The sequence below is a fragment of the Rhinoraja longicauda genome, chromosome 1, assembly GCF_053455715.1.
Source record: "Rhinoraja longicauda isolate Sanriku21f chromosome 1, sRhiLon1.1, whole genome shotgun sequence".
In the NCBI taxonomy this organism is placed as follows: Eukaryota; Metazoa; Chordata; class Chondrichthyes; order Rajiformes; family Arhynchobatidae; genus Rhinoraja; species Rhinoraja longicauda.
Window position 1 is genome coordinate 40624149 of NC_135953.1, and position 19190 is coordinate 40643338.

The 19190-nt window shown below is 45.9% G+C and overlaps 1 protein-coding gene across 1 annotated transcript in view; it reads left to right on the plus strand.

Moving 5' to 3' along the window:
* Positions 1-18818: 18818 nt before the first annotated feature.
* Positions 18819-19190, plus strand: part of pik3c3 (phosphatidylinositol 3-kinase, catalytic subunit type 3) — an 88148-nt gene continuing 87776 nt past the window's right edge. Inside the window, exon 1 of the mRNA XM_078396058.1 lies at positions 18819-18937. Within this exon, the coding sequence (XP_078252184.1) occupies positions 18867-18937 (71 nt within the window). The 5' untranslated portion in view covers positions 18819-18866. The remainder of the gene's footprint in view (positions 18938-19190) is intronic.

Sequence of the window (19190 nt, forward strand, 5' to 3'; positions counted from 1 at the left end):
TTATCTTGGGATGTCTCTCTATTTCTGACAGCTCCTCTCTTTGTTGGTTCCTTATATTTGGTTCAATAAGTCTCAAGATTAATCCTCTTATACTCAGTTTGCTATTGCAGCACTTCCAATGTTGCACTCATTAAAGCTCTGTTGATCAGCACTTTTCCTCAGAGTACTCAAGGAAATGTTACAATTTCCACCCAAAGATTTCTTCCTGCTCCGTAACAATACACTTCCTTTTTAAATTGCACTACCCACTGTGCAGGAAATCCCATAGCTGTATTAAGTGAGCTCTTAGCATCAGTCTTAATTCTGGTGGAAGCTCACCATAAATCTTCATGTAGCCTGACCTGGGAATTTCATGTTTGTTTTTGGTTCATGGAATTTCATGGTTGTTTGTTTTTGTTCAGATACTATTCTTAAATCCAAAGTGTACCTCAGTTCACATCTGCTTATGTTGCAATTGAGTTACCTCCCTTTATCTACATCCATTCAAAAAACGCCTGGAACATTTTCCGCAAATATTTTCCAAATAAATTCCTTGCATCAAAAATACACATGGCTGTTGGATTTGTTAGCTGCCTTCTTTTACTGCCTTCACCAAGCTCAGCACATCCATTAAGTCACTGTATTTATTTCCTCATTTCATTTGACCTGTTCTCCACAACAGGGGAGGTGGAGTGTTGGTACCGGAGGGGGTGGGGAGAGGGAAAGAAAGAGTGAGAGCAACATGAGAAAAAACTATAGCAACAGCATAGGAGTGAGAGAAAGAGAGGAGATCTTGACTAACTGGTTCATTTGCATTGATCCAACCTGTTTCAATATCTGGGATCAATTATTGATGAAGAACTTTTTATTTATGTCTTCACACCACTATTTCTCTTTGAACAATATCAGCCAAAACAGTTAAATTTTAAATGTTTATGATTTATACCATTCAAATATTCTTTAAGCTTTGTTTTGTTTTTTACTCCAACTATGCTCATCTGAAAGGCACTCCAATTCCATATCAAATGTGCTGAAATGTTTTGATTTTCAGCTCCCATTGCAGTTGCTAAGGAGACAGTGTCATAAATTTCCTGAAAGATGATTTAATGCATTGTCAGTTCAACAATTTGCAGTCATTATCTGCATTCATCAGGGGTACCAATTAAACCCCAGCAATTGACCTCTTCAATGACCTTAAGGGCCTTCACTATCAACAATCTAGATACTGATCGCAGATTCTGTCAGAAACTAATAGCAATGCATCACTATTTTGATGCATCACTATTAGTTCCCGATACAGAGAAACTAGATTTGGTCTTGAATAAAAATAATAGATTTTGAAATGACTTAACTGAAGTTTATGCATGACTGATAAGTCGTTCTTGACAATTAATTGGCATAAAAGGCTGCGGTCATCTCATGGGTGATAACTTGTCAGAACAGAACACCTCATATTTCGCTTGGGCAGCTTTCAACCCAGCGACGATTTCTCTAACTTTAAGTAACCCTTGCAACCCTCTCTCTCCGTCCCTCCCCCACCCACGTTGTTGCACTAGCTTCAAAGTTGTCTTGTTGAGTCTCATTATCTGTAACTCGTTTTCACCTTGACCACAGATAACAATGCCCTGTCTACTTTATCATTGTTACTTTTTTGCATATCTTTCATTCATTTGTTCTATATCCCTGACTCTCAGTCTGAAGAAGGGTCTCAACCTGAAACGTCACCTATTCCTTTTCCCTAGAGATGCTGAGTTACTTGAACATTTTGTATCTATCTTCGGTTTAAAACAGCATCTGCAGTTCCTTCCTACACAGAACAGATTAAATATTTGTTTCAGAAACATCCAAACATTTGTGTATTGATGTTTTGGACATAAAATGAACATTTCCACAAAATGGTTAACAATGAGGCTGATTTAATAAGACCTATTACAGAGGAGCCTGAGCACAAACCAGAAAATCGCAACCACCCTCCCCCACTGATTTTCTCACCACTACATTTAATGGATGGAATATTATAGGATTGCAATTATTGATTTATTGACACTTTTTATATGTTATCTGTGTGCATTGTGTTTACAGGCCTGTTCAGCTGCTGCAAGTAAAAATGTAATTGTTCTGTTGTCGGTACATGTGACAATTAAAGAAAAATCTAGAAACAAGTAACTACAGTAAGTGATTTAGAAAAAAAAACCAGAAGGTGCTGGAGTAACTCATGGGTCAGACAGCATCCCTGGAGAGCATGGATAGGTGATGTTTCAGTTCAGGGTCCTTCTTTAGACTGATTGTGGTGGAACACCCCCTTCACAACGCCTTGGTTCACTCATCCGTACCCACCCAAACTATCCCCTCCCCAGTCACTTACGTCTGCAACCACAGGAGATGTAGCACCTGTTATTATACCTCTTTCCTCACATCCATCCAGGGACACCAGCAGATATTCCAGATGAGACAGAGGTTCACATGCACGTCATCTAACCTCATCTACTGCATCCGGTGTTCCCATCGTTGCCTCCTTTACATTGACGAGACCAAGCGTAGACTCGGCGACCGTTTTGCCGAACACTTGGACTTGGTCCACCAAGGTCTATTGGACCTGGTTGCATTAACTTTACAAGTATCCACCCCACCCCCCTCCCCCTTTTCCTGCACGAAATAGCCCAGCTGTTGGCGGTTGTGCAGTAGAAAACAGAAACAGAAACAGAAACCTCCCCCTACTCCCCCTATTTAGCCTCCCTTCTATGCCCTGCGCCCCATCTGGACGCACACCCATTTATCCCCTCCATTCCCCTTCCACCTACCGTCCTTCCTCTGGCTTCTCAATTCTCAACTTTTCTATCCTTATCTTTTAATCTCTTGCCTTTGTCCAACCTATCAAGTTGTCCCTCTCCTCTGGAGAGGGTACAGAGGAGATTTACTAGAATGTTGCCTGGGTTTCAGCACTTAGGCTACAGAGAGAGGTTGAATAGGTTGGGTCTTTATTCTTTGGAGCGTAGAAGGTTGAGGGGGGACTTGATAGAGGTTTTTAAAATTTTGAGAGGGACGGACAGAGTTGACGTGGGTAGGCTTTTCCCTTTGAGAGTGGGGAAGATTCCAACAAGGGGACATAGCTTCAGAATTGAGGGACAAAGGTTTAGGGGTAACATGAGGGGGAACTTCTTTACTCAGAGGGTGGTGGCTGTATGGAATGGGCTTCCGGTGGAAGTGGTGGAGGCTGGCTCGATTTTATTATTTAAGAGTAAATTGGATAGGTATATGGATAGGAGGGGATTGGAGGGTTATGGTCTGAGTGCAGGTAGATGAGACTAGGTCAGGGAGAATGGTCGGCGTGGACTGGTAGGGCCGGACAGGCCTGTTTCCATGCTGTAGTTGTTATATGTTATATGTTATATGTTACCTGTCACTTGCCATGCTTTGTACTGCCCTTCCTGTCTTCTAGCTCTCCCCCCCCCCCCTCCCACCACAATCAGTGAAGAAAGGTATCAAGCCAAATCACATATCCATATTCTCCAGAGATGTTGCTTGACCTGTGGAGTTACACTCTGTGACAATTAAACAGTCTTGACACTTGAAGAGAAACAATGAATGCAAATTTTCCATTTACATGCTGCCGAAGAATGGAGAACACTGTCATTAGAATATTTTCATAACCGTATCACAATCTGAAAAAACTGTGATTAAATAGAAATCAGTAGAATGACAGATACTGTTGGCGGAGGTCAAGGACTCAGAGGGTCAAGCAGCATCTGTGGTGGCAAAAGGGCAGTCACCATTTTGGGTTGACCCTACATAAGGACCTACAAGAGGTTTTAGGTGGAATATTCGTCGAAGGGTCCTATGGTTGGTTCCTTTGCCTGACTCCAGGTGAACGATGTCATATAAAAGAGAGCAGTGCGTCAATCACCAACTTTGTGAGATTAGCAACTTTCAACCATTAATACATTTGAGAAACTAAAGTGTTTTTAATCAAATGGATGGTAATAAGGTTCCATCCAGCCAATAATACCAGATCCATCCTTTCATGACAGTCAACACAAAAATGGAAGCTCTGAATAAAACTCTTCCAAATTACTTTTTTGAGGACAGCTTTCTCTTTAAACAGCGAAGCCATTTATTTATTTAACAGATTTAAAAAATAGACAATAGACAATCGACAATAGGTGCAGGAGTAGGCCATTCGGCCCTTCGAGCCAGCACCACCATTCAATGTGATTATGGCTGATCAGTACTCCATTCCTGCCTTCTCCCCATACCCCCTGACTCCGCTATCCTTAAGAGCTCTATCTAGTCCTCTCTTGAATGCATTGTAACGCTTCACCAACTTTAAAGTTATAGAAACGTAGGAGATAGGTGCTGGTGTAGGCCATTCGGCCCTTCGATCCAGCACTGCCATTCAATACGATCATGCCTGATCATCCAAAATCAGTACCCCATTCCTGCTTTCTCCCCATATCCCTTGATTCTGTTATATGTGACACATATAAGCATGTAGGTTATGCAGCAGCACACTCTTCAGGCATAATTAGGAGACACTCCCAGAAATGTCACCCAGAGGAGTGCTCCTCGAGAGTCAAGCAGGAAGAAACAAGCGTGATGCTTTTTCTTTGTGAAGCACTAATTGAGTGCTAAACTCCAGAAAAACTTTCCCATGTTCTCTGGTCCTATTTCACTATTCTTCCTTTACATTATGTTGTCCTTTTCCTTTTCAATTGAACAATGTTGTAAATGAAACAGTTCACAGCCCGTCATTACCAACACTGGAATCAACCTGGACACTGTTAAACTTATCTTAATCTTTTTTTAAATTTCGAAGATCTCTCCAATGGCTATTATTTTTTTCTGAACTTTATAGAATTTATTTTGTTAACGGCAACTTGAAGTTCCTAGGTTCACCTAGTTTCTCCCTAGGTTCTTAATGCCTTTCCTTTCATTATGTGATCCAGAATAATTGATAATAGCCCAAATGAGCTAATACATTTATTTTACCAATTAAATATTACCAGATCCTTGAGTCGTCCCTTATTAATAATAATATCTATAACTCTGGTTCCTGAATTGTAACTTTAGATATGGGAATGGTGGTGGATGGATCCAGCAACACGATTCTTTATAACTATTTCTGATTCCCACTATCCAGACCAACATCTATGAGAAATCCCTTGTTTTCACAGTTGTCCATAGTTTAATTCCGTTGTTAGGTTACAAATATATTTTTTTAAATCCTGCCTCTTTATTATTACGTGCTGGTTTATGCTGGCCCAGAGTATACTGTGAGAATTCTGCCGTTGATTGGGAGAAGGTATTTTAATGACTGTTAGTTTTGGCGTTACTCTTCAGAATTTCAGCAAAAGGAATTTTAACTGAATTTGTTACCAGGTTGTACATTATCATTACTGCTGTAGAAAGCACATTACAGTATCAGCCATGTACAAAAGAGTAACGAGTTAAACTTCTGACAAATAGAAAACACGGCCATGGAAGATACAGTTGCAGCAGTAGTATGAGTGTGTGTGGTTTTACATTAAATAGCGTGGAATTTAAACCGTTTGATTAGGATACCATGTGCAGAAATACACTGATCAAATTGTAGCTAAACAGTTCCAACGGTTTTTTTAAATGGAATAAAGCCATATGACATGATACTTTCATACAAAAATTCCAACACACCGAGCATGTCTTTTTGATAAGCCAAATATTGCAGTCTTAAAGTCCCATTTCCTGCAATCATCAGCTTCATTCACCCCACACTCACATTTATCTAGTCTACATGCAGAACATCTACCTTGTTGGTTAAAGCCAAAGTAGACATCAGACAATATAAACGAGAGGAACAGCACCTCATTTTCTGCCTGAGTAATCAGGGAGTTATATGTGTATGAACACTGAATTTCCCAGTTTTTCGGTAACCTCTGTTCCCTGGCTTCTCTCTCTCCTTCCAATCCTTGCATTCTTTGTCCCATTTCCTGTAACACCCCCCAATACAATTTTTGTTCCCCTTTCCCTCCTGTTTCCCTCCACCTACATCACACATATTTCACCTGCAGCATCCCCATCCCCCATCCCCCTCCCCCATCTGGATCCAACTGCTATTCACCTCTCCCCTAATGGTTCCTGTTATCACCTTTCTTGCTTACCAGATTCTAGCACTGGTAGCCTTTGTGTTTCTCATCACCTTCCGGCAGCTGATTCCACTTTCATTTGTCTCCATATGCTTTCTTTTTTACCTTCTCTTTTTGTCTTCCTCAATCTATCATCTTCCTGCCTCTACCTCCCAACATCTGCAGTCTTCCAGCATCTGCAATCTCAGGTCTCTCTAGACTTCAGACAATGTAGCCTGAGCAGAGGTGGGGTCCCAATGCCATACTTAAGAAGAATTCTCCCCTCACTCTCCTGAAAGCTTTGACCGTGCAAGGGGTTGAAAGAGGACCAAACCTTATTTGAAGCTTTTTAATGTTGTGTGGACTGTAAATATCTCTGCATTTAATTTTGGGAATATTCATTTCTTCCTTCAAAAAAATAAACAAAACAGCCAAAAATACTAAAATAAATTAGAAACCAATAGCAATAATGTTAAAAGAAGAACCTTGGCAGATCAATTGATTTCCTATGATTGACTTTCCAATCCTCATTCAAATCTATGGGGTTTTGGATCTTACGTCAGTTCTAACTAAGGGGCGGGTTTATGAAATGATTCCTCAGCAGGTAATCTCAGCAAAATTGAGATTAGCTACAGGACATTATATGGAGTGCACTGATGGAGTGAACTCACAGGTTAAGGGTTTACAATCTGTCAGCAAATTCAGGGCCACTGTATTTGACTATGCATGCATGATAGTCCTAGACCTGTTCCCACTTAAACAGTTAATGCCAGCAATTACCTGCCAGGATCGCAAAAAATGACATTTTATAACATTTGCTGAATAATTTACAGGAAAATAACTGGTGCTTTTCATAAATACACTCATTGAAATTCACAACCAGAAACTAACCCACATTATTTTACTTTTAGGAAGAGATGAAAAGCATACAAATTTGACAGAAAACAATGTATATCTGGATTTTATGATTTTGAAATAACCTGTGCAGATTTAATCCCTGTTTTATCATGACCTCTAGTGGACAAATATAGATATGTTTTAATTGCCACAAATTCATCTGGGATAACAAGGATTAATGCTTGGTATTTCATTCCCGGTTCCCTAGCACCAAGTATGTTATATGCTATCTCCAAAGTGGTGAGCAATGTTTCAAGGACCATTATACATTTAAATGTTAGTGGGAAACCCGAAGGTGGAAAAAGTTAGTGAATTGAAGACATCTTCGCACCTTCTGTGACTTGAACAGAAAACCTGTCTGTTCTTCCTGACCACCACGGAAGTCATCGCAAAGGTGGAGGAGGGAGGGGTCAGCTGGACTAGTTTTCCTGATGATAAATAGAGGTAAATCTGGGCACATAAGGAGTGCAGATCTAGTTAAAACACTTCCATTCTATTAAGGAACTGCAGATACTGGTTTACAGAAAAGATACAGAAAAGTGTCCATTCTATTAAGATTCAGCTAGCCCCTGTAGTGAGGTAGTGAGAAGCAGCATCTTGGTGCAAGAGGCACAATTTATCAGTTTATCTGAGTGGCAGCTTTTTCACACAGCGGGTGGCGGGAATGCACAATGAGTTCCAGAGGAGGTCGTTGAGGCAGATACTTTAACAACATTTAAAAGACATTTGGACAGATACGTGGACAGGATATGGGCCAAACGTGGGTAGGTGGGATTAGTGTAGATGGGGCATTTTGGTTGGCAAGGGCAAGTTGGGCTGAAGAGCCTGTTTCCACGCTGCGTGACTCAATGACTCCAAATAGTTTGGATAGCGCAAAACAATAGTTGCCATGTTTCCACAAGCTTTAAAATGTAGCCCACCATGCAGTGGTTTAGAAATCAGTTATAAATTAGCAGAGGAGTGGGAAGCACTACAGGGACATAGAGGAAAATAGAAGCCAATATTCTCAAAATGCAAATTGTGATTTGTGATATTCACCTTCAACCGATTAACATCACTAGTTTTCAACTAAAATCTTGTTTTGACATTCTTAGGATTATAAGCCAATACTAATTTATTTGAAATCCTAAATATTCCATTAAATATAAGAATTTGCGCATTATTATTTTTGACATATGCAATATTTAGCTCCTCATTCACAATGATCCATTCAATGATGGTCCCATCTACACTAGCCCCACCTGTCTGTGTTTGGCCCAAATCCCTCGAAACCTATTCTATCCGTGTTTATCCATGTACCTGTTCACAAGTTTTCATTATAGTCACATTGTGCATGCTCTTCCTCAAACTACTTGAGGACTTAATACTTTCTGTTCTTGAAATGGAGCCACAAAGCTCCATTGGAAGCAAGGATAAGTAGATGGACATGTGCCTCTTAAGCTTACTGTCCATTACCAGTGGTTTGGCAACTGTAAAGTTATTCTTCAGATAACATTATTTTAATCATGCAGGACTTTATACTGACACTTGTCAATTTACCTACAGTGGCTACTAATAGCTTTCAAATATACCAGTTGTCTGGAAAGTTTCCTGTTAAAAAGAATTATACTTTTGAAGGCCATTTAATACTTGTACCATTTAATTATTTACTTGTTGTTTAATATCACATTGTACATCTTTTTGTTCTTAGTCAGTCCCTTCGGGTCAAGGATGAGTTACTTCTAATCAGGATTTGGGTGGCCTGGTGGTGCAGCGGTAGAGTTGCTCCCTTTACAGAGCCAGAGACCCAGTTCAATCCTGACTATGGGTGCTTGTCTGTACGGAGTTTGTACGTTCCCCCCGGGACCTGCGTGTGATTTCCCCGGGCGCCCCGGATTCCTCCCACACTCCAAAGACGTACAGGTTTGTAGGATAATTGTCTTGGTAAAATTGTAAATTAAGTGTGTTAGGATAGTGTTAATGCGCGGGGATCGCTGGTCGGATTGGTGGATTGAAGGACCTATTTCCGCGCTGTATCTACAAATCACCTAAAAATAAGTATCTGATTTGTCCAGTGCAGGATCTGCTATCTTGTCCAGAGTTGTCTGACTGGGCAGGTGGGTGGGTAGTTTGTGCTGTGGTGCACTCCATCCCTGACTTATGCACGGCATCTGCGACATAATGGATTCAAGATTCTCGATATCATCCTGAATGCTCCTTCCCCACTTTGAGTTGTCATGGACCAGAGCTCCCCGGACGTCAGTGGGTACGTTGCATTTCTTCAGAAAAGGCTCTCAGCTCAGCCTTGATTCTTTTTCTCTGTCGCTCAAGTAATCGCTTACCATTACAGAGCTGAGAACAATGTCTGTTTCAGGATTCTATAGTTGGGAACTCAGAACATTCAATCTGAAATAAAATATGATAAAGTCATAAGTGATAGTAGAATTAGGCCATTCGGCCCATCAAATCTACTCCGTCATTCAATCATGGCTGATCTGTTTCTCCCTCCTAACCTCATTCTCCTGCCTTCTCCCCATAACCTCTGACACCTGTACTAATCGAAAATCCATCTACCTCTGCCTTAAAAATATCCACTGGCGGCCTCTAAAGCCTTCTATGGCAAATAATTCCACCCTCTGACTAAATAAATTCCTCTTCATCTCTTTTCTAAAAGAACGTCCTTAATTCTGAGGCTATGAACTTGAGTCCTAGACTCACAATAGACAATAGACAATAGGTGCAGGAGGAGGCCATTCGGCCCTTCGAGCCAGCACCGGCATTCAATGTGATCATGGCTGATCATTCTCAATCAGTACCCCGTTCCTGCCTTCTCCCCATACCCCCTGACTCCGCTATCCTTAAGAGCTCTATCCAGCTCCCACCAATGTAAACATCCTCTCCACATCCAATTCAGGTCCCAGCCTGCCAACCTCTCTATATGTCATGCCGTAGAGTTTTGACAACATTCTCGTTGATGTTTTTTGCACTCATTCCATCATAATGATGTCTTTCCCACAAAAGAGTAACCAAAAATGTGCACAGGCTGGGCTCAGCAAAGTCTTGTATAACTGCAACATTACATCTCAACTTCTATACTCAATGCCCTGACTGATGAAGGCCTGCATACCAAACACCTTTTTCATCACCCTGTTTATCTGTGACACTACTTTCAGGATAATTGTACTTGTACCTTGTACCTCCAGGTCCCTCAGTTGTTCAAAATGCCCCCAAGAGCTCTAAGCTGATTTCCCTGGTCAAAATGTAAACATTTATCTGAATTTATGCCATTTGCCTTTCTTTGGCCAATTTACATTGCTGATCAAGATCCCATTGTAATTATTGATTAACTTATTCATTGTCTTTGATATCAGCTATGTAAGCATCATCTGCAAACTTACTAACCAAGCCTTGTACATTCTAATCTAAATTGTTTGTATAAATGATGACTCCTGTGGCACACCACTAGTCACAGGCCTTCAGTCCCAAAACTATCTTCCACCATCGCACTCTGCTTCTTACCATCAAGCTAATTAATTTGCTGGAAATCTAAAGTAATCTAAAAATATTATAAAATATTAGAAATACTAATGTTGGGTAGCACCTGTAGAAAGTGATGCAATTACTGTTTCAGGTCCGGGACCTGCCACCTGACTCGGAAATAGAGATAGATGCTTGCAATTTTTTATGCAGTGTTAACAGACTGCATCCTATTTTGCATGGGAAGGCCACCTTTTCTTCCAATGTAACATCATAATCAACAGGGATTTTAGGAAGAGTTGTAATAACATGTATAAAGAATAATTTGCAGTCATATACATGAATTATTAATCAGTTATTTTATTTCATATTCTAAAATCATGGACATCGGGTGGTGCCACCAGCAGTGGCTGCCTCGCCAACAATCTGTCTATCCTTTCTTCTTTTTGTTATTTTTAGGATGTGTGAAAAGAATATTTGAGTGTTCCTTGGCTTGTTCAATGTGGGGGGTGGGGTTGGGGGAAACTTTTTATTCAATCTCTTACCTCGACGGAGATGCAATTTTTTCCCCGTATCGTATCTCCGTCCCCACTGCGGCCTAACATTGTTGGCAGCCTTTCCTGGAGACCGATGGGCACTCCAAGCCACTGGTGTCTGCAGGACTTTAACATCGCGGAGCTTGCAATCCCTTTGCCGGGGATCGAAGCTCCAACCGCGGGGCCTGTGGACTTTAACATCATGAAGCCCGCGGTCATAGAAACAGAAAATAGGTGCAGGAGGAGGCCATTTGGCCCTTCGAGCCAGCACCGTCATTCATTGTGATCATGGCTGATCATCCACACTCAGTAACCCGTGCCTGCCTTCTCCCCATATCCCTTGATTCTGCTAGCCCCTAGAGCTCTAACTCTCTTTTAAATTCATCCAGCGAATTGGCCTCCACTGCCTTCTGTGGCAGAGAATGCCACAAATTCACAACCCTTTGGGTGAAGAAGTTTTTTCTCACCTGTTTTAAATGGCCTCCCCTTTATTCTTAGACCGTGGCCCCTGGCTCTGTACTCCCCCAAAATTGGGAACATTTGGCAAGAAGAGGTCGACTTGGGAGCTCCATGCTGCAGAGAAACCCCTGACGCCGGAGTTTCGATCACCCCCACAGGGGCTTCGATCATCGGCTGCGGGGGCTTTGATAGCCCCAACTGCCGATGGTTTGACTGCCCCGACCGTGGGAGAACAAAGGGGAAGAAGCTTGAACTTTATTGCCTTACATCACAGTGAGGAATGTAGAATCCACTGTAATTGATGTTTATGTTAACTTTTATGTGGTTTTGTGTCTTGTTGCTTAGTATGGCTGTATGGTAACTCAAAGTTCACTGTACCTTAATTGGCACATGTGACAATAAACTGACCTTGAAGCCTTGTAAAAGTGGACTGGATTTTGCTGATTGGAGCTCCTCCTACACTTACCACTCTTGTTTCCAACTGTCAATCCATCAATCACCAAATGGCCCCTACATCAACCCTCACCCTCTCCTCCCTACTGGCCTTCTTCACTCTCAGTCCTGATGCTGGGTTTCGATGCAAAATGTTGACAATTAATATCCCCCCACAAATGCTGCTTGTCCTGCTGAGTTCCTCTGGCAGTTTGTTTGTTGCTCCAGATTCCAGCATCTGCAGTCTCTGGTGTCCTACTGTTACCTGGTTTAGATTTGCAAGGCTGTATTCATTGGCCTGGAGTAATCTGAGGCCATGCAGAACCTGACCAGAGAATGCCAGCATTTCTCAGCACCATTCAGCACATTTAATATTATATTTATCATTTTGTTGAATTTTATCTTTGTTGTTTATTTCTTATTTCCATCGGGGTATTATCGTTGTGCTTCAAGTGCAGCGTTCGACAAAGATACCTTAGGTGTTTGAGCATAATACAGCTCGCTGGAAAATGGACTGCTGAGAAAAAATTCTGGATTCATTGAAGTGAAATGTGGAACAAGAGAATAGCCACCAATTAGGTAAACAGCACCATCTGCTGTTTAAACTTAGTTTTAGTTTAGTTTATTGTCACGAGTACCATTGTGCCTGGTTTTAACTATAATATTCATAGTATGTGATTCTTTAAAAGGAACTAAGTTCCTGGATGTAGACCTGCTGGTTTACAAAAAAAAAGACATAACTCAGCTGGTCAAGCAGCATCTCTAACAAAAAAAACCCACAAAGTCCTGAAGTAACTCGGCAGTTTAAAAAAAGAGATGCTAGAAACAAAGTACTGCAGATGCTGGTTTATACCAAAGATAAAGACAAAATGCTGGAGTAACTCAGTGGGTCAGGCAGCATCTCTGGTGAACATAGATCGGTGACATTTCGGGTCGGTAACATTTTTCAGAATGAAAGCCCATCTCACAAACAGAAACTGCCTGCCTGCTCGGTTACTCTAGCACTCTGTTTTGTTAGAGATGCTGCCTGACCTGTTAAGTTTCTGGATAGTTTTATTCAATACTTTTCAACTGTTACAAAATGAAACCTGTTACACAGAAGTAAAATTAGCAAATGAGATATAAAAATTATTGAACACTCATACCATGAACATCTGAATAATTCCAGTACATAATTCGAGCCAGCACCGCCATTCATTGTGATCATGGCTAATCGTCCCCAATCAATAACCCGTGCCTGCCTTCTCCCCATATCCCTTGATTCCACTAGCCCCTAGAGCTCTATCTAACTTTCTCTTAAATCCATCCAGATTTGGCTTCCACTGCCCTCTGTGGCAGAGAATTCCACTAATTCACAACTCTCTGGGTGAAAAGGTTCCTTCTCACCTCAGTTTTAAATGGCCTCCCCTTTATTGTAAGACTGTGGCCCCTGGTTCTGGACTCACCCAACATTGGGAACATTTTTCCTGCATCTAGCTTGTCCAGTCCTTTTATAATTTTATATGTTTCTATAAGATCCCCTCTCATCCTTCTAAACTCCAGTGAATACAAGCCTATTCTTTTCAATCTTTCCTCATATGTCAGTCCTGCCATCCCAGGGATCAATCTCGTGAACCTACGCTGCACTGCCTCAATTACAAGGATGTCCTTCCTCAAATTAGGAGACCAAAACTGTACGCAATACTCCAGATGTGGTCTTACCAGGGCCCTATACAACTGCAGAAGAACCTCTTTACTCCTACGTACAGGTATGTAGGTTAATTGACTGGGTAAATGTAAAAATTGTCCCTAGTGTGTGTAGGATAGTGTTAATGTGCGGGGATCGCTGGGCGGTGCGGACTTGGTGGGCCGAAAAGGCCTGTTTCCGCGCTGTATCTGAAATATGAAAATATGAAATATACTGAAATCCTCTTGTTATGAAGGCCAACATTCCATTATCTTTCTTCACTGCCTGCTGTACCTGCACGCCAACTTTCAGTGACTGGTGTACAAGGACACCCAGGTCTCGCTGCACCTCCCCCTTACCTAACCTAACACCATTGAGATAATAATCTGCCTCCTTGTTTTTGCTGCCAAAGTGGATAACCTTGCATTTATCTATATTATACTGCATCTGCCACGCATCTGCTCACTCACTCAACCTGTCCAGGTCACCCTGCAACCTCCTAACATCCTCTTCACAGTTTACACTGCCAGCCAGCTTTGTGTCATCCGCAAACTTGCTAGTGTTGCTTCTAATTCCCTCTTCCAAATCATTAATATATATGGTAAACAGTTGCGGCCCCAACACCGAGCCTTGCGGCACTCCACTCGCCACTGCCTGCCATTCTGAAAAAGACCCGTTTACTCCTACTCTTTGCTTCCTGTCTGCCAACCAATTTTCTATCCATGTCAACACCCTACCCCCAATACCATGTGCTCTAATTTTAGTCACCAATCTCCCGTGCGGGACCTTATCAAAGGCTTTCTGAAATCCAGGATCAATTAATCCAGGATCAATTGTCTGAAATGCAGACATTTTTTTCTTGACCTCGTTATTTTTTGTGTGACACATATTCAATGAAAGGATTAAATACCAGAGCTATTTTTAATCACATGAGGGCCTTCAAAGTTATTGCTGTAAAGCCTTATCTCCTACTGACTGATACCTTGGCCTTTGTCAGCATCGCCGCTGCTGTTTCAGAATAGTTTGTTGTCTTACAGGCACATCAAACAATAAAAAATTATCTGTTCTCATTTTGCAGACTCCAATGCAAACATCAAGAATGATAGAACATTCTGGCATTAACTTAAAAAAAAGAAACAGCAACACCTTCACACCATATTTAAATATGTTTCCAAGGTTTTTGAAAAACACTTGAAAACTAAAATATACATTTTTGTTAAGTGGTCATTCCCCTAGGGTACATAGTCAATTAGGGTAGTGAACTCTAATTTGGCATGGGAGGCAGCCGGTTTGGGTGATCGTGATAGATGCTCTCTCAAATGGGGAGAAGCAATCCCTCAGTCCAGCTAATGGAGGGGAGAGCAGTGTTAGTCTGGATGTAAAAACAAAGAACTACAGATGCTGGTTCATACACAAAAGGACGCAGAGTATAGGAGTAACCCGATAGGTCAGGCAGCATCTCTAGAGAACATGATTGGGTGATGTTTGAGGCAGGGCCGTCTTAACGCATGGGCCTGATGGGCACTTGCCCGGGGGCCCACGAGCATAGGGGCCCCATGCTGATCTGTGTATGTTAAGTGACATGCAATAAATAAATACTACTTTAAAAATGTAGGTTCAATAAGTGCTTTTTTCACAACATTTTCGGTTCCTAAGTGCTTCTCACAGCGATCTGTAAGTGCTTTTCGCAACAATGTAGCACCCTAAGTCCATCGCTAAGTGCTTTTCGGTAAGTGCTTTTCGCCGGCAGGACAGGGGGGGGGGCTGGTAGGGAAAGGGGGGTGGGGGAGAGTAACGGTAGGGGCCCCAGTACACTGCTTTGCCCGGGGGCCCATAATGCTGTAAAAACGGCCCTGGTTTGAGGTCCAGTGGGACTGTGTGCCAGTCAGACGGTGTGGGAGGCAATGTCTGTCTGGGGATGTGGGGGACAGTGTCTGTTATTGTGGGAGCAGTGCCCCAGGTGGGGTTAGGGGCAGTGTCCTGAGTGGGGGGTGGGGGCAATATCTGTCAGTGTGGGGCCAGTTGTCCCAGTCAGAGGGTTGTGAGCTAGTGAGGGTAAGAACAGAAAGATTGGGGAGATGAGTGTGTGGTTGAGTTGGTGCAGGGAGAGGGATTTAGATTTCTGGACCATTGGGATCTCGTCTGGAGCAGAGGTGACATAGAAAATAGTTGCAGGAGGAGGCCATTTGGTCCTTCGAGCCAGCACCACCATTCATTGTGATCGTGGCTGATCATCCACAATCAGTAACCTGTGCCTGCCTTCTCCCCATATCCCTTGATTCCACTAGCCCCTAGAGCTCTATCTAACTCTCTCTTAAATCCATCCAGTGATTTGGCTTCCACTGCCTTCTGTGGCAGAGAATTCCACAAATTCACAACTCTCTGGGTGAAAAGGTTTCTTCTCACCTCAGTTTTAAATGGCCTCCCCTTTATTCTTAGACTGTGGCCCCTGGTTCTGGACTCCCCCAACATTGGGAACAGTCAGCATGGTTTTGTACGTGGGAGATCGTGTGTCACAAATCTGATTGAGTTTCCTTGAAATTGTGACCAAAAAGGTCGATAAAGGCAGAGCTGTAGATGTTGCATATATGGACAAAGCATTCGACAAGGTCCCACATGGTAGGTTGCTCTGGAAGGTTAGATCGTGTGGGATCCAAGGAGAGATAGCTGAAATGGATAGAAAATTGGCTTCATGGAAGAAAGCAGAGGTTGATGGTGGAAGGTTGCCTCTCGGACTGGAGGCCTGTGACTAGTGGTGTGCTTCAGGGTTCAGTGCTGGGCCCGTTACTGTTTGTCATCTATATGAATGATTTGGATGAGAACATACATGGCAAGGTTAGCAAGTTTGCTGATGATACAAGAGTAGGGTGGTTTTGCATTGTATAGATGGTTGTGAAAAATTGCAGCAGGATCTTGATTGATTGGCCATGTGGGCTGAGGAATGGTTGATGGAATTTAATAGAGAAATGTGAGGTGTTGCATTTTGGGATGTATAATATGGGCAGGACCTACACAGTGAACGGTAGGGCTCTGGCAAATGTTGTAGAGCAGTGGGATCTAGGAGTGCAGGTGCATGGTTCCTTGAAGGTGGAGTCACAGGTAGGTAGGGTGGCCAAAACGTATTTTGGTACATTGGCCTTCATCAGTCAGAGTATAGGAGGTCACCTTGCAGTTGTATAAGATGTTGGCAAGGCCGCATTTAGAGAATTGTGTTCAGTTCTGAGCACCATGTTATATGAAAGATGTTGTCAAGCTGGAAAGGGTACACTTACGAGGATGTTGCCAGGACTAGAGGGTCTGAGCTATAGGAAGAGGTTGAGTAGGCTGGGACTCTATTCATTGGAACGCAGGAGGATGAGGGGATGATCCTATAGAGGTGTATAAAACCATGAGAGGAATAGATCGGGTAGATGCAGTCTCTTGCCCAGAGTAGGTGAATCGAGGGAGGGGAGGGGGGGAGCAGGGGAGGGGAGGGGGGAGCAGTGGAGGGAGGGGCAGTGGAGGGGAGGGAGGGAGCAGTGGAGGGGAGGGGGTGAGCAGGGGAGGGGGGAAGCAGTGGAGGGGAGGGGGGGAGCAGTGGAGGGGAGGGGAGGGGGGAGCAGGGAGGGGGGAAGCAGGGGAGGGGAGGGGGGGAGCAGGGGAGGGGAGGGGGGAGCAGGGGAGGGGAGGGGGGGGGAGGAGTGGAGGGGAGGAGCAGTGGAGGGGAGGGGGGGGAGCAGGGAGGGGGGAGCAGGGGAGGGGGGAAGCAGTGGAGGGGAGGGGAGCAGTGGAGGGGAGGGGGGGAGCAGTGGAGGGGAGGAGCAGTGGAGGGAGGGGGGAGCAGTGGAGGGGAGGGGAGGGGGGAGCAGGGAGGGGAGGGGGGAGCAGTGGAGGGGAGGAGCAGTGGAGGGGAGGGGGGGAGCAGGGGAGGGGGGGAGCAGGGGAGGGGGGAAGCAGTGGAGGGGAGGGGAGCAGTGGAGGGGAGGGGGGAGCAGTGGAGGGGAGGAGCAGTGGAGGGGAGGGGGGAGCAGTGGAGGGGAGGGGAGGGGGGAGCAGGGGAGGGGAGGGGGGAGCAAGTGGAGGGAGGTGGGGGAGCAGTGGAGGGAAGGGGCAGTGGAGGGGAGGGGAGGGGAGCAGTGGAGGGGAGGAGGGGAGCAGGGAGGGGAGGGAGCAGGGAGAGGATGGGAGCAGGGGAGGGGAGGGGAGCAGGGGAGGGGAGGGGGGGAGCAGAGGAGGGGAGGGGGGGAGCAGGGGAGGGGGAGGGGGGGGGAGCAGTGGAGGGGGGGAGCAGGGGGGGGGAGGGGGAGCAGTGGAGGGGAGGGGGGGAGCAGGGGAGGGGAGGGGGGGAGCAGTGGAGGGGAGGGGCAGTGGAGGAGGGGAGGGGGGAGCAGGGGAGGGGGGAGCAGGGGAGGGGGGAGCAGGGGAGGGGGGAGCAGGGGAGGGGGGAGCAGGGGGGGAGAGCAGGGAGGGGAGAGCAGGGGAGGGGAGGGGAGCAGGGGAGGGGCAGGGGAGGGAGGGGTGGGGGGAGCGGGAGGGGAGGGGGGGAGGGGGGGAGCAGGGGAGGGGGGAGCAGGGGAGGGGGGAGCAGGGGAGGGGAGAGCAGAGCAGGGGAGGGGAGGGGGGGAGCAGGGGAGGGGGGAGCATGGGAGGGGAGGGGAGGGGGGAGCAGGGGAGGGGAGGGGGGGGAGCAGGGGAGGGGAGGGGGGGGAGCAGGGGAGGGGAGGGGAGGGGGGGAGCAGGGGAGGGGAGGGGGGAGCAGGGGAGGGGGCAGCGCCACAGCACAGCCCAGCCCGGGAACAGCGAGTGTCCCAGCCCGGGGTAGGAGGTAGGCGTCCGGCCGCCTCTCCTCATTCTCCTCCTTCCCCTCTCCTCCTCTCCCCCTCCTCCTCCCTCTCTCCCCCTCCTCTCCCCCTCTCCTCCTCTCCTCCTCTCTCCCCTCTCCTGCCCCCTCTCCCCCTCTCCCCTCCCTCTCCCTCCCTCCTCCCTCCTCCCTCCCTCTCCCCCTCTCCCCCTCTCTCCCCTCTCTCCCCCTCTCCCCTCTCCTCCTCTCCCCCTCTCCCCCTCTCCTGCCCCTCTCCCCCTCTCCCCCTCTCCCTCTCCCTCTCCTCCTCTCCCTCTCCTCCTCTCCTCCTCTCCCTCTCTACTCTCCCCCTCTCCTCCTCTCCCCCTCCCACTCCTCCGGGGGCACCCGGCCCCGCGACCCGGATGTGAAGAGCGGGTGGCGTTGAAGATGGCGGCGGGGCGGGGGGCCCGATCTGTGGCCGCTCGCAGCTGAAGCTCCTCCTGTCCCGTCCGCGTCAACCGCGCGCATGCGCTGCGCCGGGGAAGGAGCGCGTGCCGCTCTCTCCAGCCCGAGGCCGAGTGATGGGGGACACGGAGAAGTTCTGTCATGTTTACAGCTGCGACCTGGACATCAACGTCCAGTTGAGATGTGAGTGAGGGGCAGGAGGATGCTGAGCAGCACCGGGACCCCGGCTGGGAGGGAGGGAGGATGGCTCTGCTTCTTCTTCTGTTTCTGCTTCTGCTGCACAACCGCCAAACAGCTGGGCTATCTCGTGCCTTGGCTCCCTTGGTGTGGGGGCGGTTTGGGTTTGTGGTGGGATGGGGGTGGGAGAGATGGGGCCTTGGGCTGAGGTGTGGGCTGGGTTGGGATGGGTAGCCCTTGGGTGCAGGTTGGTGTGCAGTGGG